Source organism: Nycticebus coucang, chromosome 9 (assembly GCF_027406575.1).
Source record: "Nycticebus coucang isolate mNycCou1 chromosome 9, mNycCou1.pri, whole genome shotgun sequence".
NCBI classification, from domain to species: domain Eukaryota; kingdom Metazoa; phylum Chordata; class Mammalia; order Primates; family Lorisidae; genus Nycticebus; species Nycticebus coucang.
The window spans coordinates 44,110,447-44,135,619 of NC_069788.1; the positions used below are offsets into that span (position 1 = coordinate 44,110,447).

At 53.7% G+C, this 25,173-nt stretch overlaps 1 protein-coding gene across 2 annotated transcripts; it reads left to right on the forward strand.

Moving 5' to 3' along the window:
- Positions 1-59: 59 nt before the first annotated feature.
- On the forward strand, positions 60-25,173 carry TEAD3 (TEA domain transcription factor 3). Of its 2 annotated transcripts, none has more exons than XM_053603701.1 (13): positions 60-971; positions 12,097-12,348; positions 14,168-14,232; positions 17,519-17,581; positions 18,338-18,349; positions 19,871-20,008; positions 20,114-20,163; positions 21,569-21,630; positions 22,278-22,411; positions 22,615-22,788; positions 23,029-23,169; positions 23,246-23,398; positions 23,581-25,173. In XM_053603701.1, the coding sequence occupies exons 2-13, from the start codon at positions 12,342-12,344 to the stop codon at positions 23,692-23,694; spliced, it is 1,113 nt and encodes a 370-aa protein (XP_053459676.1). In that variant the 5' UTR covers positions 60-971; positions 12,097-12,341; the 3' UTR covers positions 23,695-25,173. The 2 variants fall into 2 exon arrangements, with proteins under 2 accessions (XP_053459676.1, XP_053459675.1); XM_053603700.1 differs by lacking the exon at positions 17,519-17,581 and adding an exon at positions 17,258-17,320 and having other exon boundaries at positions 61-971.

Consider the following 25,173-nt stretch of genomic DNA (forward strand, 5'->3'; position numbering starts at 1 on the left):
CTCCTCGGCGCCAGCGGAGACGAGGGCGGCGGGAGGGGTCCGCAGGGCGGGCTGGACGCCTCCTTCCCCGCCCCCTCCCGCCCCAGCCCCGGGCGCTCCCGCCTCCCCTCCCCCGCGCCCGTCGCGGGTCCTACCGAAACTGTGCGGGTGCGCAGTGCCGAGACGCCCCCCGCGGGGGCCCCGGGGAGCCGGGCCGACAGGGAGGGCCTCGGAGGTCCGGGAAGAGAGAGAAAGGGCGAAATTCGAGAAACAAACCACTCGGGGAGAACCAGCCAAACCGGGTCCGGACAGGGCGGGCGCAGCCGCCAGGGCGGAGCCGGGTCTGGGGCCCCGGGAATGGGGGGCGGGCTCGCGGGCGGGAGGGTGCGCTCCGCCTGGACGGCTCGGGACTGAGGTGAGGGGGTACAGAGCCCAGAGGCCCATTGGCGCCCGCTCCGCCGGGTTCCTCGTGACGCGGCACCCACGGTCCCCGGCACCGACGGGAGCCCAGCCCCCGAGGAGAGAGCCCCGCCCTCAGCCCCACCCAGGCCGGACCCCAAATTTCGGCTGGGTACAGGGGACGGGGATAAGGCCTGGCGTGCAGGGGGAGTTAGGGAGTTTCGCGCCGGCGGGCGAGGCGAAGGGCGCCCAGGGGCCGGAAGGCTCGGAGTGGTCGGGGGTCCCCAAGCCACGGGGTGGGCAGCTCGAGCGCCGGCCGGGGCGGCCCCGCCCCTCCCGGCCTGGGCCCGCCCCCCGCGCGCCCCGCCCCCTCCTTCCCGCAGCTCCCACCCCCCCCCGCCCGGGCTTCTCAACACAAACTTTCCGTCCCGCTCACTCCCTCCTCCGCGCCCGGCGCCTCCCGCTCCAGCCCGGCTCATTCCGCACATTCCGGACAGCCCCCTCCCCACGACCCCCCTTCCCCGGCCCCCCTCTCAGCTCCGTCGGGCTCGGCGGAGCGGCCCGGCCGGAGCGCCCCCCTGAGCTCGGACCAGGTAAGCCGGCGGACGCCGGAGGAGGCCCTGCTTGGGAGAGGTGGTTTGGTTGGGTGGTTCTGAAATGGGGAGGCAACTCTCGAGTGGGGCTGGGTCCCCGAGCTATTATCCATCCGGAGCTGGAGCCCGGGGTCTGGGTCGCTGGAAGTTTAGAGAGAAGGGGGTGGGGGGGAGATCTCTCCAGGAAGCCCCGCCCATCACCCCTCCGCAACCAGGGCGAATTGGTCGGGGGAGGTAAGGGAGCCAGGATATTGTGTACCCCTTGCCATCGTCTGTCCCGCCGTCCGCGCTTGGGGTGTCCGGGTGGGGATCTGGGGGCCGCAGAGTTTGGAGGGCCTGCCACCGGTGAGCTAGTATCCGGGGCGCCCAGTCCCGGGCCCCGCCGCCCTTTGGACTCCCGGCCCGCGCTCTTCCAGAGCCCGCCCGGCCCCAGCTCCACGCAGGCCTCGGGCCCGGCCTCCGGCTTGTTCGCGCAGTGCCGGTGGCTGCGCTGGATTGGAGTGGAGTGTGGAGTGTCTAGGAGCAAAGTCGCGCGCTCTGGGCTTGTGACCCCTGAGAGGCAGGGGCTGTAGTTCTCACCAGTTCTGCTGTCTGTGTCGGGGCTCAGGTTCAGAGTTTCAGTTCTGAGCTCTGGGGAGCCTGGCTCCGAAGGGGGCTGGATTTGGGGCCTTTTCTTTGCCACACTTATTCAGGGCCCGTGTTTAGACTTTAGGGTTTGAGGGTGGCTGGTGGGTCCTTCCATGGACTGTCTGTCATGTTCTTTACTCTTGCCTGGGAAGGGAGGACCAGGAGTTCGTGCTGGGTCTGTGTTCCAGCCTAGCCAAGGCCCTGGGGCAGTGTTATTAAGATCCCACTGCCTCCTTTCCTAGAGAGGGGCCCTGATTCTGGCTGAGAGATTCTTTCAGGGCAAGGGAGAATGAGGCCTTGGGGGAGGGTGTCTCAGGTGGTGTCTCCTTCTGTATTTTCCCTCTCCAGGTAGGGGCAGGACCAGGTCAGGCCTGGACTTGTAGCCCAGGAGAACAGGGGATGGAGGTGGGAGCTGGACATGGCTCAGAGTGGCCAGATACACACAGATGCCCATGGCGGCTGTGTGTATCTCCTTTCCTGAGGCCTGGTTACAGAACCAGCTGTACACGTGGTCCACCCCAGTGCTGGGAGTGTGAGGGAGGGTAGGACACCTCTTTTATCTGGATGTTGGGGGTAAGAAGGGAAGGTAGTACTCCCCAAAGTTGGAATTTGGGGGAATTATATCCCCTGCCTTTCAGACTCCTATAGTCCCTTTCCCAAGATCCTCTCCCTTAGGGACACTCTCAAAGGATGTGGTTCTGTGGTCATCTGGATCCCCGCACACCCTGTTGAGAATGGACAGATGAATTGTCCAGGACTGAGCTCTCTGGTAAGGGTGACTTCAGAGGTCCTGGATGCCCCCTCCTCAGGGAGAAGCTAGAGCCAGTAGGAATCTCAAGCTCTTAGGCCTTCCCCCATTCCCCTAGGGAAGGAACCCTAATTAATGCTAATTAGTGCATTTGGTCTGGGGAATGGCTTAGTAGAATGGTCAGTGGTTGCCAGGAGAGAGAAGACTGCTCTCACCCTGACCCTCAGATTGCACACCATGGTACATTCTGCCAGTAGAAGAAATATTAAAACCAGGAGGAGACATCTCAACAGAGGAGGCCGAGAAATTCAAGAATCTGGTCCTAGCTGGACTTTTGACTAATTATGACATCTTGGCAGGCCCCTTTTTACCTCAGTTTCCCTGCTTGGAATAAATGACTTCTCAGGTCCCTTTTCTCTGAGCTTCTCTTAGTCTCTGTTTTCCAGTCTGCTTTCCTTCTCCTCCTATTATGGAACCTAATCCTTGTGGGATCTGGCGGTGTATGGGTACCAGTGGTCTAAGGAAAAAGGCTGGGACAAACCAAGGACTGAGGAATAACTAAACCAGGTGATCAGGGCTGAAAAGGTTGCAGGCAGCAGGTATCAAGGGATGAGAGACCCAATGGAGTTGGGGTCTGCAGGGCTGGATGGGATGACGCTCTATCCCACTCTTAGATTCCTCTGCACCCTCCTCCCCAGCACTCAGTATGGAAGCTGGAAATCCTGCCCACTGCTTTGCTTAGGACTAGGAGAGGAGCAAGGGGCCAGTTCACAATGGGAAGAGTGAAAAAAGGGAGCAGGAGGAGTCCAAAGGCCACTGTATCTATGGAAGTGGCTAGGAGGTCACAGCCTTCTCTTCCAGCATGGGAGCTGCAGAAGCTATGGGGTCCCAGGGGTGACCTTGAAGATCTGGGTCTCTATGGACCTCTGGGCAGCCTGGACCATGGAGTGAGCTTCTCTGTTCAGAGCTGGGGAGGTCAGCTATCACACTCAGCCCTGTCCTGCCCTTGCCCTCCTGGTGTTGTGCCTGTTGAGGGCTATCTGCAGGAAGGGGTACTGCTTCTCCAGAGGAGGAGTGAGGGTTCTGCCTGTCTTCCCAGATCGCAGGAGGGGCTGGAGGCCAGGGCCAGAGAATTCCATACCCCTGCAGATCCCCAAAGCACAGCCCTTGGGGTTTCCTAGAGTGCTGATTGTTTCCTGTACTCCCTGCCAGGCCCAAAGGACAGGAAGTGATAGAGGGAAATGAGAGTGCAACTGTGTGTGACACTGGATGCATGTGAGAAAGACGCTGTGGTGAGAGAGAGGCCGTGAGTGGGACATTCTGTGTGGGTGAGACATGTGTGCATGGAAGGGAGCCTGGATGGGACCGCTTGTGTGAGGCAGGACTTATGTATGAGAGAAACTGACATTCTCCATATGTTACTGATAGTTTACATTCATGAGAGAAACTAAATCTTAGGGTGCTGCCACATGTGTACTTGAGAATTTGTATGGGTGGTGCTCTCCATGTGTGCGTGGCCATCACACAGGACACGTCTATGAAGGAGACCATTTGCTTGACCATCTGTGTGTGCCTGTGGGTGACACTGGGTATGATTCTGATGCTTACTCTACATGTGTATGTGAGGAACTCTGTGATTTGTGTGATGCTGTATAAGGGGGTGTGTCAGAAGCAGAATGCATGACATTTTGTGTGATTTGATGCTGTGGCGTGACTACTTGTGATGTTGAGTGTTGTGACCCAGTATGGGAGATGGCTTCAGGTCGGCCTTTGTGACACTATGTCTGAGTAAAATGATGTGGTGATGTGGCCAACTCTGTAACAGTGTTATGTGTGTGGCACAATGGACTACACTGATATGTGCACAGTGTAGCAGTTTTGAGGAGATGAGTGTGAAAATGGTATGTGAGTGACCCTGACCCCAGAAGGTAGCTCGGTGTGTGAGAGAAACCGTGGGGTGACACTGCACCTGGCTTCCGGGGTAGTCACTATTTGGGCTTGTTTGAGACTATCAGGCAGTATAGAACATCCTCAGGGGTTGTGCCAGACAGGGTGTGGGGTGTCATGTAGGACATGTATGGGGGCCTGTGACCCCCGATACATATGGCATCTATGTAGAAGACCATGAAAAAGATACTGATAAAAACAGGAAGGTGGGGTGGCGCCTGTGGCTCAAGGAGTAGGGCACCGGTCCCATATGCCGGAGGTGGCGGGTTCAAACCCAGCCCCAGCCAAAAAAAAAAAAAAAAAAAAAAACAGGAAGGCGGCTAGGCATGGTGGCTCACGCCTGTAATCCTAGTTCTCTTGGAGGCCGAGGCGGGTTGATTGCTTGAGCTCACAAGTTCAAGACCAGTCTGAGCAAGAGCAAGACCCCCATCTCTACTAAAAATAGAAAAACTGAGGCAAGAGGATCGCTTGAACCCAAGTTGGAGGTTGCTGTGAGTTATGACGCCAGGGTACTCTACCCAGGGCGACAGCTTGAGACTCTGTCTCAAAAAAAGAAAAAAAAGAAAACAGGAAGAAGGGATGCACTTAATGTGACTCATTGGTACTCTTTAAAATGGTAAATTTTATGTTATGTGCATTTTACCACAATAAAGTTTTTTAAAAACCAGAAAAAGGGGCTTGGCACCTGTGGCTCAAGCGGCTCAGGTGCCAGCCACATACACCTGAGCTGGTGGGTTCAAATCTATCCCGGGCCTGCCAAACAACAATGACAGCTGCAACCAAAAAATAGCCAGGCGTTGTGTCGGGCGCCTGTAGTCCTAGATACTTGGGAGGCAGAGAATCAGGAGAATCGCTTGAGCCCAGAGCAACAGCTTGAGGCTCTGTCTCAAAAAAAAAATAAAATAAAAAAACAGAAAAAGGATAAAACAGCAACTCAAAGTACTGTAAAGAAAAGAAACAGAAAAGAGAGAGGGGCTGGGCGCCTGTAGTTCAATGGTTAGAGTGTCAGCCCAGTGCACCGGGCTGGCGGGTTCAAATCAGGCCTGGGCCTGCTAAACAAAAAGAAAAAGAGAGGTGAAAATAAGAGTGAATGTGCAGGCCAGGCTCGGTGGCTCACGCCTGTAATCCTAGCACTCTGGGAGGCTGAAGTGGGTGGATTTTTTTTTTTTTTTTTTGAGACAGAGTCTCACTACGTCACCCTGGGTAGAGTGCCATGGTGTCACGGCTCACAGCAACCTCAAACTCTTGGGCTTAAACGATTCTCTTGTCTCAGCCTCCTACCCTGTTTCCCCGAAAATAAGACAGTGTCTTATTTTAAGGTGTGCTCCCAAAGATGCACTAGGTCTTATTTTCAGGGGACATCTTAGCTTTCCTGTAAGTAGGTCTTATTTTCGGGGAAACAGGGTAGTAGCTGGGATTATAGGGGCCCACCACAACGCCAGTCTATTTCTTTTTCGTTGTTGTAATTGTCATTGTTGTTTTAGTTGGCCTGGGCTGGGTTTAAACCTGCCAGCCCCAGTGTATGTGGCCGGCGCACTACCCACTGAGCTACGGGTGCCACCTGAGGCGGGTGGATTGCTTGAGCCCACCGAGTGTGAGACCAGCGTGAACTAGAGTGAGACCCTGGCTCTAAGAAAAGAGCCTGGGATTGTGGTGGGCACTTACAGTCCCAGCTCATCAGGAAGCTGAGGCAAGAGGATCGCTTGAGCCCAAGAGTTGGAGGTTGCTATGAGCTATGACACCAGGGCACTCTACTGAGGGTGACAAAGTGAGATTCTCTCTAAAAAAATATATAAATAAATAAATAAGAGCAAATGTACTGTGAGGAGACTGTGTGAGAATGAGAGGGAGGACACCTGTGTGTTTGTAGAAGACATTGTGACTAGTGGCGGGATTGACCAAGTGTCTGGTGGCAGCTTTTGGGTGACCCAGAGTACAAGTGCCCTGACACGTTCATTGAGAACTGTGAAACCCACTTACCTGGGTTGCCTGCTCAGCTTGTCCCCCACTGGGTATGTGGGAATGGGACAAGGTGAGGAGACTGGACAGTCTCAGAGGGCTGGGAGCTGGGCCCCTCCTCTATGCAGGGGGCTAGAGGGCTCTGAGTCTTTATCCTCCTACCCGCTATTGGAAGAGGACCCAGAGGTTTGCAGAAGGTGACCTGGGGAGCTGCTCCCCGAGAAAGCCCCTGTCCCAAGTAGAAAGGGAGGAGGGGCAGAGTCTTGATTCCCAAATTGGAAGCATATTAATAAGCAGAGGGTGGAGGGGGAGGGCCCTACCTCCCTCCTAGTGGGATCTGCAAATTGCTTCCTCCTGTAAAAATTGAGACTCTGCTCCAAGGAGAAGGGTACTCCCTCCCCAGCCTGGCAGGGTGTGGGCATTTGGCAGGGTCCCCCAGGGATCCTGGGGCTGGAGATAAAGGAGGCAGACACCATCCCCTCTTCATTGCCCCCAACTTGGCCGCTTCTAGGGTGGGAGCCTCTGGCAGCTGGAGAACAGCTGGCCTGCTGTGGGGGTGGGTGGGGGAGGAGAGAGGAAAAGGCAAAGGGGGTGGGAGGCTCCCTTAACCCTCCTCAGCTGCCCTCCCTATCCTCAACCTCCTGGCAGGTCAGCCTGGCCTAGGTGGCTTAAGTTTGAGGGCAGAGATTTGGGAGGAAACTGCTGATTCCACTGATCATCCTCACTTTAGTGTGATGTTCTTAGTCAAAATGAGAGCACTTTGGGGGCTGGAGTCCCTGTAAGGATAGACAGCTGTTGGCTGCTAGAGCAAGTAAGGTTACAGCTCAGTTTGTCCTTCTAGTGGGGCTGGCGCAAGGGGAGGGGTAAGAGTGAGGAGTACCCACCTACACCCCATGCTTTAGGCCTATTCCCCCCCCACTCCCCCAGGAAAGGAGCTATAGGGCTGGGTGGTCTGGCTGCAGGGTCTGTGGGGGTGGGGGTCCAGGACTTCCTATGGCAGCCCTGGCTCTGGCTCTGGCCTGGATCCTGGAGCTGTCCAGCCAGTTCTTCCGGCAGGTCTGGCCTCAGGGTGGGGAGTGGGCAGCAAGCTGTCCCTTATCTCCCCAAGGGCCCCAAAGCCTGCTACCCAGCCTCCTAGCTCCTGTTCCTGCCGCCATCCAGAAGGTTCTGAGCCTGGAAGGTTGAGGGCCCCAGGAGAAGGGAAGGGTATGAACGGTGTGTCTGAGCCAGAGAGCAGTCTGAGTTCACCAGGCCCTATAGCTGCTGCAGGTGCGAGGTGTCATAACAGGGCCTCTCCAGGGGCGCATGGAGGTGTTCAGTGAAGAGGTAGAAGGAGGGTGGAACTCCCTGTGTGGCTGATCCCAGCCCCCAGCAGTGGCCTCCCTTGACACTCCCTTTCTCGGGTCTCCTGGCCTCTGGGTCTCTGTCTTTCTCTTTCTCCTGGTCCCTCCTGGCTTGGGCCTCCTGCACTTCCTGTCCACATCTGAGTTTCTTGGTCCCCACCCCATTGCCCCTTCACCCCCTGCTGTGTGTCTCCCTTTCTCTGGGTCTTGTTGTTTATGATCACTTGCTCCTCTTCCCACCAGCCAGCTGTCTGTCTGTCCTTGGGTCTGGCTCTGTCTCCAGCACCCTGTCTGCTGTCTCTCTCTGTATTTCTCCTCCTCTGGGTCTCCCAACGTTCACTCTTCTGGTCTCTTGTGTGACTCCTGCAGGGTTGGTCTTTTTTGTCTCTTACTCTCTGAGATGCCTCTGTATCTCTTTTTTTTTTCTTTTTTGTAGAGACAGGCTCTCACTTTATGGCCCTTGGTAGAGTGCCGTGGCCTCACACAGCTCACAGCAACCTCCAACTCCTGGGCTTAAGCGAGTCTCTTGCCTCAGCCTCCCGAGTAGCTGGGACTACAGGCGCCCGCCACAACGCCCGGCTATTTTTTGGTTGCAGTTTGGCCGGGGCCGGGTTTGAACCCGCCACCCTTGGTATATGGGGCCGGCATCTTACCGACTGAGCCACAGGCGCCGCCCACCTCTGTATCTCTTGTTTGTCCCCCTGGGTCCATCTCCCACCTGGCCTCTCTTTATTCCAGCCCTTAATTCTCCCCCTCCCCTCCCTCTATCCCAGGCCCCACCCCTTCTCTTCTCTCCCCTCTTAGTGGCACAGCCCAGCAAGGCAGAGGTTCTAGACATCTGGGGACTGACACCCACTGCCCTGGGCTGGGGCTGCCACCCCAGGGGGGCTGCCCGCTTGGCCTCAGCCAACCCCTTCACCAAACCTGAGGCCTCCGTTTGCTGTAGTCCTGCCTGCATCCGTCCAGGGAGCTGTGACCCGCCTCTCTCACTCTGGGCAGGGTCCCAGTGGTTTGGGGGTCTAGGAAGAAGAGGGTGGGCATGTGCTGGTCTTTGTTCTCACCCACAGCAGTAACTGGGGGAGCAGTGCTCAGGCCTCTCCTGACTCCCTCTGACTGAGATGCCAGTTCAGCCTCCAGCCCACAGCAGCTGCCTGCCTGCCAGCCAGCGTATATGTGCGCGGGTGAGCTCAGGGGTGCAGATATTCTTATTGGGTTGTTGACCATGCAGCATACCTGCACATGTGTGCTCCTGTGCATGGCTGTGTATGGGAGGGTGCCACCTGTGGGCCCCTGTGTTGGCACCTCTGCCTCAGGAGCATTTCTAGAAAGTCTTGCGTGTGCCTAGGAGCTAGCAGAGAGAAGGGACGGTGGTCCCATTCTCTCCTTGATGAGTGAGTACTTTGGGCCACCCCTCAGATCCCTTCCCCCTCACCAGCTGCCAGCGGTCCCAGCCAGGGGCCGCCTGCTCCGCCCCCCCAGTCTGTCGCAGCTCCCAAGCCTGCTGCTGTGTTCGCCATATTTGGCCACAGTGCTCCTGCGGGGGGCGGGGCGGGGCTGGGCTGACATCACCCCAAGAAGGGGGGGCACAGCCTAGATGAGGGGAGGCAGGAAAGTTGCTTTAGAACTCTGGGCTGCCAGGACCCCCCATGTTCTGGGCTCCTGTTGCTTTCAGGGAGGCCTCAGGAAGGATTTGGAGGGAATGAGTTGAGGACTCTGTTGGGAGGGATCTTAGCACACTGCAGCCCTTCTGTTCTTTCCTCTCTGACAGCCCCATGGCAATGTCAGTGAGGGAAGGCCCTGCATCCCAACTGCTTCCATGTTGGAGTTGCTGGGTACCTCTCAGCTGGCACACCCCTGCCCCCTCACATTTCTATTCTAAGAATTCCCCTTATGATGTGAGGAGGGGGCTGGGGATCTACATATAGTTTCCTGGAGTGAGGCCCACTGGCCATGGGGTACATATTCCTGGTGGTCTTAGAGGCTTTACAGAAAGTGCTATACAGCAGTGTGAGGGTCCTTAATGCTGGAGCTGCGTGGGCTGAGTGGGACCCTCTGGTCTAGGCCCCATGGGCAGGCTCCAGGCAGTTGCTATGGCAACTGGGCCTCTTTTCTCTCTCCTGGTGGCAGGGTTTCTCAGCTCTTTCCCCTTATTCCACAAGTTTATGAGACTTAAGCTAGATTACTTGGGTTCAGAACCCAGATCTAGCACTTAGTTGCTATGTGCCGTGGGCAAGATGCTTAACTTTTCTGTTTCTTGGATTCCTGTGAAGTAGGAATAAAACAGTATCTACTACATAAGGTTATTATGAGTATTAAATGAGTCAATGTGTGTAAAATCCCAGAATAGTAACTAGCATATAATGGGTACTGATCATATTAGGTCTAAATTCCAAATCTATGGCTTGGCACCCATAGCTCAGTGAATAGGGCACCTGCCACATACACCGAGGCTGGAGGGTTCGAACCTGGCCCGGGCCTGCTAAATAAACAACAGTGACAACTGCAACAAAAAATAGCCAGGCATTGTGGTGGGTGCCTATAATCCCAGCTACTCGGGAGGCTGAGGCAAGAGAATTGCTTAAGCCCGAGAGTTTGAGGTTGTTGTGAGCTGTGACACCATGGCACTCTACCGAGGGCGATAAACTGAGACTCTGTCTCAAATAAATAAATAGGCTCAGTGCCTGTGGCTCAAGTGGCTAAGGCACCAGCCACAAATACCTGAGCTGGCGGGTTCGAATCCAGCCTGGGCCCACCAAACAATGACGGCTGCAACCAAAAAATAGCCGGGCGTTGTGGCAGGCGCCTATAGTCCCAGCTACTTGGGATGCAGAGGCAGGAGAATCGCTTGCGCCCAGGAGTTGGAGGTTGCTGTGAGCAGTGATGCCACAGCACTCTACCCAGGGTGAAAGCTTGAGGCTGTCTCAAAATAAATAAATAAAATAAATAAATAGGGGCAGTGCCTGTGGCTTAGTAGGTAGGGCGCCAGCCCCATATACCAAGGGTGGTGGGTTCAAAACCTGCCCCGGCCAAACTGCAACAACAAAAAAAATAGCCGGACGTTCTGGCGGGCGCCTGTGGTCCCAGCTTCTCGGGAGGCTGGGGCAAGAGAATCGCCTAAGCCCAAGAGCTGAAGGTTGTTGTGAGCTGTGATGCCACGGCACTCTATCAAGGGCGATAAAGTGAGACTCTGTCTACAAAAAAATAAATAAATAAAATAAATAAATAAATTCCAAATCTGTCTTGGACTTTAAGGCCAGGGACCTTCCTACCTATTCCACTAGTGACAGCCTCAAGCCTCACTAAACAAATGGGACCTGGAATTCATGTTCCTCTCCCTGGTTTCTGACAGGTTACCCCATCTCTCTGCATCGTCCCTCTGGCCCCACTTCCCTGCTGCCCAGAGCAGAGTTCTAGGATCTAGGCTCCCAGGACCTTGATATATATTGGGCATTGGGGCTGAAGGGTTTTGGGGCGAGTCTATCAGGGCTTTGCGTGATGGGGGCATTGTCTGGGTGTGGTCTGAATTAATATCCCAGCCTGGCAAGTGCAGGGAACTCACAGTTTACAGAGCCTTGGCCCATCCACGATGTGGGCCAGGCCAGGGGCCAGCATGTGGGTGGTTTATGAGCTGCTGTGGGCTGGGGAGGTACAGGAACAGGAAGTGGGATGGTGGAGAGGGTGGGGTTGAGCCAGGCTATGTGGGCCAGGCACCTTCTCAGCTGCTCCTAATTATAATAATAATTAGTAGTAGTAGTAGTAGTATTTCAGGGGCAGTTCCTGCCCCAGGTTTAGGTTCCTTGGTATGTTCTGATCAGTTATCTATTTGGGCAAGGTGAAGCTATACCTTTCCTGGGTTAGGGCCTCCCCCTCATCCCACAAGGGGTTCTCATCAGGGTTGCTTTGATGCTAGATTGAGAATGAGGGGTGGGGTCCTTGGTGAGGAATGTGGACACCAGGGAAGAGGAGCTGAGAGAGTAAGAGCCCTAAAGCCCCTCAAAGCTGTAGAAACACAGCCCTGCCCCTCTGTCCCTTCTCTCTTCCTCATTATGATGTCTCTGGTTGCTGTATGGCATGTGATCCTCAGTTTCCCTCTTTGAATAATGGAGATTACTCTCTGCCTTCCTTGCTTTAGTTTTGTGAGGATTGAATGAATATGAAAATAAGGCATTATTAATGTTGTCATTGATCGCCTCACTTATGAGCCAGGCGTTTAGTTGGCACCTTGTCATGATCTCGTTTAAATTTTAACCCTTGCAACCTCAGAGAAACCCTTTCCTCATTTTATAGGACCAAGGCTCAGAGAGGTAAAGTAACTCATCCAAGGTCACACAACTGTGAATGAACGTAACGTAACTTCTGGTTACCTCCATCCCACCCTGGAACACCTCCCCCTGGAGTAGGGTTGGAGTGGGAGCAGAGGTCTAAAGCCAGCAGCTAGGGGATAGGAGATTGCTGTGGTCAGGGAGACCTTGGCCATGAACCCTCTGTGTCTTACCCTCAGGCTCCAGCTGCCCAGTGGGCTCAGGCCCAGAGCCCAGAGCAACCAGCACAATAGCGTCCAACAGCTGGAACGCCAGCAGCAGCCCCGGGGAGGCCCGGGAGGATGGGCCCGAGGGCCTGGACAAAGGGCTGGACAACGATGCGGAGGGTGTGTGGAGCCCGGACATCGAGCAGAGTTTCCAGGAGGCCCTGGCCATCTACCCACCCTGCGGCCGGCGCAAAATCATCCTGTCAGACGAGGGCAAGATGTATGGTGCGTGTAGGGAGGCCCAGAGACACTGGACTGACTCCCTGGCCACTCCCCCCCCCCTCACCTAACCGGTTTGGTGAAGTCCTGGAGGCCACCAGCACCTGCCTGGCAAGTCTGGGCGTGTAAGCCTGTGTGTCTGGATCGTCCTCCACCTGCCTCCTCATAAACAAGCCTGGCCTGCCCCCTACCAGAGTGCAGCCCATACCTCTGCACTCCTGCCTGTCCTTCCGTCCTCCCCTCCATTGGCCTGTAGGTTTTGGGCTGACTCAGTGGACCTAGGAAACTGGGTCAGTCCAATATACTCCAGGCGAGGCCTGGTGGAGGGTCCTTTCCTGGGAGGATGTAGGAAGGAGGCCTGAGGGGTGAGTCCTGGGGGAAGGTTCCCACATGGTTCCCTCCAGTGTAAGGGGGAAGTCACTCTGTGACAACTGCCTGTGTTGGGAAGAGGGCTGGAGGGACATGGGGATGCATTCATTCCTCAGGCTCCCTCCCCCTTCTCAGCAGTTTCCCTGGCCTCTCTGCCACCTTGCCTGCCTCCAGAAGGGAGTGTCCCCTCCTGTCTAGCCCTGAGAAGTCTTTCCTAGAGCTGTGTTTTGGGATAGCTTAACCCTTCTTGGCCTGATACCTTGCCAGCTACCCCCAACTTCCCTACCAGCCCCTAGCTGAGTGAGGCAGGGCTGCAGCTTTCCCTCTAACACCCAGACCATGGTGGGTGTGGGGTGTAGCATGGGCTGTTGTGTCCCTTGGCCCAACCCTTCTGCCACACCCACCCTCAGCCCCAGAGCCCCAATGGGGCAGGCAAATGTTCCAGGGTGCTCCATAGGGTGGGGGCCATCTGCCCCAACTGCTACCTCCCAGATGGCTGGGGCAGCCCCACAGGGTATTTTTAGCCAGGGTGGAGAGAGTGGGGTGGAGGGGGCTAGCAGGAAGGGAGGAGTTGTGGGGCTGGTTCTGTCATCGGAGAGGAATTTGGAGAATTTGGCCAATCTGGGGAGGCCATGGGATTGGGGGACAGAGGGCCTGGATTTTTGGGGCAGACGTGTATACCCTGAGGATGCTGACATATGAAAGTACCCCTGCCTTGTACACTAGCCAGCTTCTGTCCCTTCACAGGGGTCCACAGTGCTGAGTAGAGCCCCCCCACCCTAAGGCTGACAAGGTTCTTTCTCACTGGGTGGGAACATGGCTGGTAACCCGTGACATAGGAGTGACAGGCACAGGACATGGTAACATGCTCAGTGACAAATCTTGACACAGTGTAGCAGGCATGTTAGAGGCTGTTGGTCGCTCCCTTCTGTCCTTCCTGGTCTTCCCTTACAGAGAAGGAAAGAGACTGGTCCAAGGTTTCCCCCATGGCAAGGTCGGACAGAGCTAGGACAGGAGCCCAGTCTGAGCTCTTTCAGACTTGCATGGAGGATGCGTGTGAGATGTTTCCACTACCTTATTCACACGCATACGCCAAATACACACACTCAGAGCTTTGAAGCTGGTGACAAGGAAGGGCAGCACTGCTGGGGGCTGGCATGGCAGGTTGCCATGCTGGGACAGGTCCCGCTGGCCACTGTCCTGCTGACCTGCACCACCCTCACCCTGTCTTTCTGTAGGGAAGCCTGCCGGCCCCACTTCCTCCTACCCCGCAGCCCCCTCCCCAGCCACCTTTGCCTGCCTTGCTGTGAACTTGGGAGGATTTAGAGTGAAGAGAGTGGGAAAGGATCAGTGTTTGGGGGAGGGTCCCAGGGTGGCTTTCCTGCAAGGTCAGGGGTCTCCTGCTTCTAGCCTCCCACCATTTGCCCAGTCCTAATTTGTTCTCACCCCAATCTAGGTCGAAATGAGTTGATCGCACGCTACATTAAATTGAGGACGGGGAAGACTCGGACAAGAAAACAGGTAGAGACATTTTATGCTGAGTCCTTCTGCCCACACACACTCCACTAGCTGCTGTTCAGCCCCTTTCTCCCACCCTCCAGGCCTGTTCTGCCCTGCCGATCCCCTTAGAGATGCCCGCACCCAGCCTGACACCCTTCTTGCCCTGTCACGCCCCTAGCCTCCCTCTCCTGGCCACTTCACATACTCCCCAGCAGCTCCATTTACTCTTTCCACTTTTCTTGGAGAGATGGGGTTGCTCGTACTCCTGTGTAGGCCCTGCCCTGAATGGCCCACTGACCAGCCAGGGAACCAGATAGTCCCAGAGAAAGAGGTTATGTTCAGGGTGCTGTTGGACAAGTGTCTGACCCAGACCTGGACAGGGCAGAGAGGTGGGAGGGCCAGGAAGGCTTCCTGAAGAAGGTGACAATCAAGGGGCATTTTAAAAAGGGAATGGGAGTTAGCCAGGCAGAGAAGAGGTGAGGAAGGTGGATATATAAATAACAGTCATAAACTCATGCTGAGCTTACTCTATTAATTTATTTAATTCTTTCAGCATCCTTATAAGTAATTATCTCCCTTTTAACTAATGAGGAAACTGAGCATGGGGAAGTTAAGTAACTTCCTCAAGGTCCCTCAGCTGCTAGGTGGTGGATCTGATCATTAGTGGAAGGGAGTTTATCTCCCAGCCTTTGTTCCTCAGCCATTAAATTAACTATGCGAAGACACTGAGAACAGAGTAAGTGCTATATAAGAATTTGCTGCTGCTATTATTATTACTGTCATCATTGGAAGCAGAAAGCTGTCCTGAGCTCAGAAGGGAAATCTGAAGGAGTCAGCCTTCACTGAAAAGATGGTGTTCATAGGAACCTGTTCTCAGAGTGGGAAGCAGCCAGGGATCATGGAGCTTGGTTACTTTGAACCTAGGTGCAGGCAGCAGAGGTGAGGCATATCCCTGCCTCTTAGTTCTGGGTCCACCATTATATCAGTTCCCATATAGCCTCTTGAGAGGCTGCCTGGACAATGAGCTTTTACAAACCTACCACTGACAGGCTCAGAATTTTAAAAACCACTGGCCTTAATCATTTTGTAAGGGTGGGGCTCCCTCTAACTTTGTCCTTTCTTTGAACTCTAGGTTTTTATGTCTAATTTCCTCTTAAGAGAGGACTTATCCTATGGTTGAGAGGACAAGACGTGTCTTTATGCGTTGCAAAGAGCAACTGGTCATTTTTTATGTGGCATTTGACTTTTGGCAAAGAAATGCAGTTTTAGTTTTTTTATAGATACATGCAGTAATTGATGGCAAGTAGAGTGCCTCCACATGTTGACAAAAACAGCTAAATATTAAATTGGGATAAAGTTCCATGTGACTTTGAGCTGTCAGAGAGTCAGCCATTTGGGGATGGTCCTCTGTGCTAAGGGTGCAAACAAGTCATGATAGCATAGCTTGGTGGTGAAGCAAGTGGGCTCTGAAGTCAGAACTCCTAGGGAGAATCCTCCTCTAGCATCTAGCTGTGTGAGACCTTGGGTAAGTCGCTTAGCCTCTCTGGTTTTGGTTTTATCTCCTGTAAGTCAAGGATATTATAATAATACCTACTTAGCTTTGCTATAAAGATCAGATGGGTGGGTATGTGTAGAGTACTGAGAACAATGGTAACTATGTTTGGTAAAACATCAGTTACTGTGTCCAGTATGAAGTGATTGGTAATTTTGCTGGACATGTCTGATTCCTGGGTAAGGCAGCATGAGGGGCACCCACCTAGATTCTAACCAGGTAAGTGTCAGGGGCTGCCCAGCATCACATGCTTCATAACTTTTAGGCTGTGATTAAAAAGAAAACTGTTGGCCTGGCGTGGTGGCTCAGGCCTGTAATCCCAGCACGCTGAGATACCAAGGCAGGTGGATTACCTGAGCTCACAGGTTCAAGACCAGCCTGAGCCAGAGCAAGACCTCGTCTCTAAAAATAGCCAGGTGTTGTGGTGGGCACCTGTAGTCCCAGCTACTTGGGAGGCTGAAGCAAGAGATTTGCTTGAGCCCAAGATTTAAGAGATTGCTGTGAGCTGTAACACCACAGTACTCTACCAAGGACAACAAAGTGAAACTATCTCCAAAAAGAAAACTGTTTCTTTTGTGGGGATAAAAACAACTTGCAAAGAAAGCCTAGAGCAGTTGCTGATAGTGAAAGTGTGAAGTAGCCTCAAGGATCTGCTGGTGTTTCCTGGAGAAAACAGGGGCATTTGGGTTCTTTGAGGCTTAGGGTCAGATCCTTGACAAAGTCAAGGGTCTGTTGTGCAAGCTGGCCACACAGCCCAGGGCATGCATGTCCAGACCATGATTAGCTCAGGTTTGCCAGTAGAGGCTTCAGGGAGAAGAAATGCAATTAAGAGCAGCTACTGTGCACATAAATATATATTGGCATAAATTAGTCCAGGGAGAAGGAGGGTGTGTTGGGGCAAGAAGCTGCACAAGGAAAGCAGGCCTGGTTGTAGAGGCTGGGGTTGTTTTTGCGGTTGACAGAGGACCTAGACAGTAGTATATGGGAAGATCTTTGGTCAAGGATGTGCCCTTGTTCTGTAACCTAAAGGCCAACAGGGGGGTCATAGCCACTGCTAGCCCCTGTGGTGCTAGTTAGTATCTCTGAGGTCACCAGTGAGAAAAAAAGTTACATCCTTTAAGGGAGGGGAGAGAAGCCCAATTAAGAGCAGCCTCGTCCCAGGGCATATAGCTTGCTTGGGCAGCAGAACTTGGGCTGGATTTCAGTTCTCACCTGTGCCCTTTGGGCCAGGTGCTCTTATGCAGTGAACAACCTATACAACTGCACATGGTGGCCCTGGAAGCCATTATAGGCTCTTGAGCAGACATGGCCAAGGAGAGAGCAAAATTGGCAGTTCCAAAGGTGTCTGCCCAGAGGGGCCCCAAATTTCCCCCCATTTATAATTGGTCCCCCAGAGATGAAGGCTGGGATACTCTTATTTCCGTGGCCACCTTGTGGCTGTGCCTCCTCACTGTCTGTGTTTTCCTCTCTGGCGGGACGTGGGGCGGCCCCTAGGTGTCCAGCCACATACAGGTTCTAGCTCGGAAGAAGGTGCGCGAGTACCAGGTTGGCATCAAGGTATGTTGGGTGCCTGACTGGGGCTTCCAGCTCCTCCTGGGCCCTTTACCTACAGCACCTCTACCACTATCTCTACACAGCTCAGGCCCCTGCCTTAGCTGCCTCTCTGGCCCTACTGTGCCTCTCTTCTGGCTGAAGCTCTGTTCTTGCATCTCTTTCTGCTCTCCTTTTTCTCTTCCTTTCTCTTTCTCTCTGCAGGTCTCTAGCCACTTGCAGGTTCTAGCCAGGCGGAAATCTCGGGAGATTCAGTCCAAGCTGAAGGTATGGGCCCCCTTGCCACCTAGGCTGGTCCTACCCAGCACCCTCTTGGGCCCACGTCTGTTGCTATTCTTTGGCCACAGCCTGGGCAGAGAGGGGCTAAGAGGCTATGAAGGGATCTCAGAAACACAAGTGGCGGCAGCAAGTCCAGGAACCATGTCAGGGTACACAGGGCCATAGGCCCTGAAGACTGAGGGATAGCCAGCCCTACAGTGAGGGAGAGGGAAAAGGCCTGCCTCTCCTTTTCTCCATTTTTCTTTTTCTCCTTCCTGCTGAGTGCTGCTTACTAACTGTGTGGAGACTTTTAGGTGGGCAGGGAGGAAGCACTGGGGGGCATTGGCTGGAGGGGTTATAGAAGGGGGCATGGCAATTGCTTGCAGAGCTGGCTGTCTGCTGCTGAGGACGTCAGAGTCTGGGGGTCATGATCTGGGCCCTCATCAGGCCCCATGTTGGCTGTGTGCTCTTCTGCCTGCTCACAGCTGCTCCCATGCCTATAACTCACTCCGTAAGACACAGATAGGCCTGGGGTGCCAGCTTGTTCTTCCCTCATCCTCCTTTTTCCAGGGCTTGCCCCCTAAGTAGCAGGCATTTCCTCTGAGGGGGATGGAGAGGATCCACAGCTGCCTCTAAGCAGCTTCCTTGGGCTCCTTGGGAATTAAAGCCAGGTGAACACTGGGTGGAGCTAGGCAAAGACACATCCCCCAGCCATAGAGCCCTCATGTGCATCCTTCTAATCCACCCTTCTGCTTTCCTTTGCAGGCCATGAACCTGGTGAGTAGCCCTGCTACCCCTGGGGGTGGGGGAAGGGTTTTAAGGAGCACTTGATACAGGATTTTACAATTACAGACTACAGAATCAGTTTAATAGGTTTGCGAGCAACACTCCTTTTTTTGCCCCCCCAAGACAGAGTCTTGCTGTGTTGCTCTGGCTAGAGTACCATCTTAACTCACTGCAACCTTAAACTACTGGGCTCAAGAGATCCTTCTGCCTCAGCCTCTTGACTAGCTGGGATTATAGGTGTCTGCTACTACAACAACCAAATTGTCTGTTTTTAGTTGAGACAGGGTCTTAGTTGAGACTCCTGAGCTCAAGTGATTCTCCCATCTTGGCCTCCCAGAGTGCTAGGATTATAAGTGTGAGCCACCATGCCTGGCCACAAGCAGCATTTTTTCTTTCTTTTTTTTTTTTTTTGAGACAGAGTCTCAAGCTGTTGCCCTGGGTAGAGTGCTGTGGCATCACAACTCACAGCAACCTCAAACTCCTGGGCTTAAGCGATTCTCTTACCTCAGCCTCCCAAGTAGCTGGGACTACAGGCGCCCGGCACAAGGCCTGGCCATTTTTTTTTTTTTGGTTGCAGTTGTCATTGCTGTTTGGTAGGCGGGACTGGATTCAAACCCACCAGCTCTAGTGTCTGTTGCTGGAGCCCCCGCTGCTTGAGCTACAGGCGCCAAGCCAGCATTTTTGAGAAATGAAATACAGTGGTTCTCAAAGTTTAGTGCTCATTATAATCGCCTAGAGCAGTGGTTCTCAACCTTCCTAATTGCTGCATTGTTACAAATGGAGCAAAGGGGTCTTGACCCAGGTGAGAACTGCTGGTCTAGAGGGTTTGTCAAAATGTTTTTGGGCCTAACCCTCAGAATTTCTGATTTAGTAGGTCCAGGACCTGAAAATGTACATCTCTCTCTCTCTTTTTTTTTTTTTTTTTTAAGACAGGGTATCACTTGTCACCCAGGCTAGAAATTTAGTGGTGCCATAGCTCACTACAGCCTCAAACTTCTTAGCTCAAGTGATCCTCCTGCCTCAGCCTCCTGAGTAACTGGGACTACAGGTGTGTGCCACCACACCTGGCTAATTTATTTTACTTTATTTTTAGTAGAGATGATGTCCTGCTATATTGCTTAGGCTGGTCTTGAACTCCTGGTGTCAAGCCATCCTACCTTAGCCTTCAAAAGGGCTGCTGGGACTGAAAAAAATTCATTTTTAACATGTTTTCAGGTGATGTTTGTGCTGTTTGTCCATAGACCATACCTTGAGAACCACTGATGGAACAGAATAGAAAACAGGAGTATGTATGACATACAATAAGAAGACATATCAATATATACTAGACTATGGAATAAAATTCTTTCTTACTGTGAGTGTGGTCAGAGGTGATGTGCACCTAGGAGGCTGAGACCAGAGAGGGGTAGAGATTCTCCTGAGACCATGCATCAGACCTGGACTCCCTGGGCCCTGAGGCCTAGGAGGGGGCCCTTGCCCCTGGCCCAGGCTTCACTTGGCCCCACTCCCCAGGACCAGGTTTCCAAGGACAAAGCCCTCCAGAGCATGGCATCCATGTCCTCCGCCCAGATCGTCTCTGCCAGTGTCCTGCAGAACAAGTTCAGCCCACCCTCCCCTCTACCCCAGGCCGTCTTCTCTGCTTCCTCACGGGTACGGGAATCCTGAGAGGTGGGCTAGGGTGGGGCATGCCGGGACTGGATTTTAGTGGGGTTCAGGGGTACTGAGGGGCTCCTTGGTTTCATTCCACCTTCACAGTTCTGGAGCAGCCCCGCTCTCCTGGGACAGCAGCCTGGACCTTCTCAGGAGTGAGTATTGTGGCTCATCCTTGCCATGCCCTCTCTCCTGGCAGCCATGTGGGGCTTCCCCTCCCTTCTGGGTTCCAGCAACAGCTGAGCAAAATTTTATTTAAAAATAGAGGGCAGGAGGCGCCTGTGGCTCAGTGGGTAGGGCGCTGGCCCCATATACCGAGGGTGGCAGGGTCAAACCTGGCCCCGGCCAAACTGTAACAAAAAAATAGCCGGGGGTGTCGCCTATGGCTCAAGAAGTAGGGCACCAGCCCCACATACCAGAGGTGGCAGGTTCAAACCCGGCCCCGGCCAAAAACTGCAAATAAATAAATGAATTAATTAATTAAAAAAAAAATAGCTGGACGTTGTGGCAGGTGCCTGTAGTCCCAGCTACTCAGGAGTCTGAGGCAAGAGAATTGCCTAAGCCCAGGAGTTGGGGGTTGCTGTGAGGTATGACGCCACAGCACTCTACGAAGGGCAATAAAGTGAGACTTTGTCTCTACAAAAAAAAAGAGAGAGTGCTGGAGGGCAGCAGTGGGAGAGCTGATGGCCAGTCTGCACATCCATGTGCCTGCGTTCATCAGCCCACTCACCCCACTGTCCCTTCACTTGTCTTACATTCAAATCTCTAAGTCAACCTCCAGTTAAGTCAGGAAGTCAAGTATGCTTGGTTTCTTCAATTCTATGACAATGTTTTTTTTTTTTTTTTTCTTGTAGACAGAGTCTCTCTTTGTCCCCTTGGTAGAGTGCCATGGCATCATAGCTCACAGCAACCTCAAACTCTTGGGCTCAAGTGACTCTCTTGCCTCAGCCTCCCAAGTAGCTGGGACTACAGGCGCCCACCACAACGCCTGGCAATGAGGTCTCACTCTGGTTCAGGCTGGTCTCAAACCCATGAGCTCATAGCTCACAGCAACCTCAAACTCTTGGGCTCAAACGATTCTCTTGCCTCAGCCTCCTGAGTAGCTGGGACTACAGGCACCCACCACAATGCCCGGCTATTTTTAGACATGAGGTCTTGCTCCAGCTGAAAGCTGGTCTCGAACTCAAACTTGTGAGCTCAGGCAATCCACCCGCCTCAGACTCCCAGAGTGCTGGGATTACAGGCATGAGCCACCACACCTGGTTTTATGACAACTTTCATTGTAAGACACCTTCAGCTTAAATAGCTTTTGAAGATGAGGGTAGGTGCATGGGGTTGAAATGCTACTTTGAATGTGCACATTAGTTGTGAAATGCATCAGGTTTTCATAAAAGTTAAAACAGGGAGAAAACAAGCTTAGGAGTTAGCTTGTCACCATGTGTTTCTCAGCCTCAAGCGAAAGGCTAGGTGGTCTTCTGTTGGAGTCCCAGATGAGGGGCTGGGCCAGGTGGAACGTGGGGAAGAGGGTGACCCTCTAACCAGGCTTGCTCCTGTCTACAGCATCAAGCCCTTTGCACAACCAGCCTACCCCATCCAGCCACCCCTGCCGCCAACACTCAGCAGTAAGTTCCCCACATGAAACTGTTGCCACACGAACCTGAAATCTCTCTCCCTTGGTACCTGCACCTCTGCCTCTGCTCAGGAGAGCTGGGGCCCAACTCTGTGTGTGTGTGTGTGTGTGTGTGTGTATTTTGGGAGGGAGCGGGAGATAGCATCTGTAAGGGATTGGAACAGGCCAGAAATAGCTCCTTTACCTTGTACATTGTTGCTTCCAAAACTCTGACACAAAGCCATAGCCAATACACAGCCATAGTAAATACCCAAAGTATTACAGTTAACATATATCTCCATGGATAGAAAACTCCTGGTAAGGAGATAACACCAAAATCTTAATAGGGTTTTACTCTCTCTAGGTGGTTGAATTCTGGGTAATTATTTACTCCTTTTGCTTCTGTGTTTCTTATTTAAACACACTTTAATACTGACACACAAAAAATGTCCCTGTTATATACTACTAGGGCCACCACATATAATTGTGCAGGTTGTACACTGTACAAGGACACACAGTAGGAAAGTTAAAATCCAACCCATGTTCCTGCCCAAAAGGGGCACTGTTCTCTAATTTGCACAGAGGCTCTTCAGGCCATGCAGGTTGATATGCACCCATGGGCCATTCTCATGCAGATGAGGTTCTTTCTTGTCCTTCCAGGTTATGAGCCCCTGGCCCCGCTCCCCCCAGCTGCTTCCTCTGTGCCCGTGTGGCAGGACCGTACCATTGCCTCCTCCCGGCTGCGGCTCCTAGAGTATTCAGCCTTCATGGAGGTTCAGCGAGAGCCTGACACGGTAATGTGTTTGAGGCTGGGGTGAGGCTTTACACAGTCATGGACAGGCTGGCTGGGTGTTCCAGGATCACAGCTCAAGGTGTTGGGCTTTGGGATCTGGCCTGAGAAGCTACTGGCAGCTCTGTCACTGTGCAGCACCCCCTTTCCCGCCTTGGGCCAGCATGCTCAAGTGCCCTCCTGACCCTGTCTGGGTCCTCCCCACAGTACAGCAAACACCTGTTTGTGCATATCGGACAAACGAACCCCGCCTTCTCAGACCCACCACTGGAGGCTGTTGACGTGCGCCAGATCTACGACAAGTTCCCTGAGAAAAAGGGTGGATTGAAAGAGCTTTATGAAAAGGGGCCCCCTAACGCCTTCTTCCTCGTCAAGTTCTGGGTGAGCTGCCCTGGGCCCTTTATGCTCCCAGCCCCTTTCCCTAGCCCAGATTTGCAGCACACCCTGGCTTGCCACACCGCCCCCAGTGCTGCTGTCTCCCTGTGGCCCATGGGCAGAGTACCAGAGATGGGTAGAATGCTTATGTGCAGTGGGAAGGTGTAGCAGGAAGCCTCCCTCCGTCTTCTGCCAGCACCTGACGCGCCCCTCCCTCCACCCCACCCCCGCCAATGCCTACCCCAGGCTGACCTCAATAGCACCATCCAGGAGGGCCCAGGAGCCTTCTATGGGGTCAGCTCCCAGTACAGTTCTGCTGATAGCATGACCATCAGCGTCTCCACCAAGGTGTGCTCCTTTGGCAAGCAAGTGGTGGAGAAGGTGGAGGTGAGTGGTGGCCCAGGTGCTGTGGTGGGGCTGGGAGCAGGCAAACTGGGTGATACAATCTTGGGGCCCTCTGCAGACCGAGTATGCCAGGCTGGAGAATGGGCGCTTCGTGTACCGGATCCACCGCTCGCCCATGTGCGAGTACATGATCAACTTCATCCACAAGCTTAAACACCTGCCTGAGAAGTACATGATGAACAGTGTCCTGGAGAACTTCACCATCCTGCAGGTGTGGGGGCAGTAGGGGTCACTGGGGTTCCTGGGAGGGCCATGGGCCAGGGGTTTGCCTCAAAGTGAGGTAGCCAGACCCATCACTCAGATGAGAGACTGAAACCAGGAAAGGGTCTGCTCAGCCGCTGCCCTGTGGCCCTGTTCTGCCTGAACTCCTGAATCTTCCTACCTGTCTTCCAGGTGGTCACAAGTCGGGACTCCCAGGAGACCTTGCTTGTCATTGCTTTTGTCTTTGAAGTCTCCACCAGTGAGCACGGGGCCCAGCATCATGTCTACAAGCTTGTCAAAGACTAGCTTGCTTCTGTGTTTCCTATTCAAGACTAGGGTACCCTCTGACTCCCCCACCAGAACGCAAGAGGAGCATCTTCTCCATATACCTGCCTGGGTACCCCCGGGGGGTCCAGGATTGAGGACTCATCTACCTGCCAGGCCTCAGGCCCAGGACCCAGCAGGCCTCCCCACTACCCCAGCACATACACTCCCTGCCACTATTCTGCGCTTTAATTGTGAGAGAAGAGAGAGGAAGGCTGGCAGTGGCACTGACTCCATCACTCAGCTCTGCCTAGCTTTGAGTGACCTGCAAGAAGTGGGGATGGAGGACCTCTTTGGGCTCCAGCATGTGTGTCCACTGGTCCCCCCTCCAGGGGAGTGGGATGGCAGGTGAGGCAGAATGGAGACGGGGGAGTCAGCATGCAGAGGCTGAGGAAGGAGAGTGTCAAGTCACAGCTAGGTTGAGAAAACAGATGGGCCCCCACTTTATTGCACCTTCTATGTGCCAGGCCTGGTGCCAAGGCTCCTTAAATGGCTTGTGCCATCCTTAGACCCTGCAAAGCATGGGTCTCTGTTTTAAGTGAAGTGCTGAGACTCCCAAGAAGTTGAGGGACCCACAGGAGGGGTGGACAGAGCTGGAGTTCTCATCCAGGGCTGCCTGTCCCCAGAGTCCAGGTTTACACTACCTCCCTGGAGCAGAAGCTGGCCACAGGGTTGGGGAGGGCCTCTGCACTGGGAGTGAGGAGTGGCACCTCCTTGGGAGCCTAGACAGAACCACCTTTTCCCAGAGTCCTCCAGCACAGTAGAGCTCCTATTTCTGACTAGGCAGGAAGAGGGGAGGGGAGCAGCTACTAAGCACCTGTTAGCACACTATCAGCCTGTAAACCAGCCAGGCCCCAAAAGCCTCTAGGCACGCTTCCAAGCTGCCCTGTCCCAGGGCATGAGGTGCCCAAGGGCCCCAGCACCCTCCAGAGGCAGGCCCAGGCTGAGAAATAGGATTGAAGACCAGGTAGAGGAAGATCCAGTCCCAACCTCCAGGCTGACCAGACTAGGAGCAGGGCTAGCAGAAGGCTTTTTTCCACTTGGGTTTGACAAATGCTTTGTGCACAGTGCTCCTTTCTGTTGTTCCCCAACTCAATCTGTCTTGGAACAGCAGCTCCCAGTTCTGAGACTGAAGGTTAACCTTTCCCCTGTGGCCCCTTCTCTGCACCCAGGCCCCTGAGGGCCAGCCTGGCCTGTCTAGTGGCCAGCCTGGATATTTATGCATTCACATGAAGTACTGTGCCCTTTCCTTCCTCATCCCCCAACCATGCGTGAACTTCTGATGGTCTTCACAGTTTGCATATTGCTCAGGCCACCTCCAGACCCCACCTAGGTTTTATAATGTATATTATATATATTTTTGTGTATTTTTTAAATCCAGCTATGATGGGTTGTATCATAAATGTGGCTTGGGGCTAGGGCAGGGGCCAAGGCCTTGCTCCTGCTCAAAAAAAAAAAAAA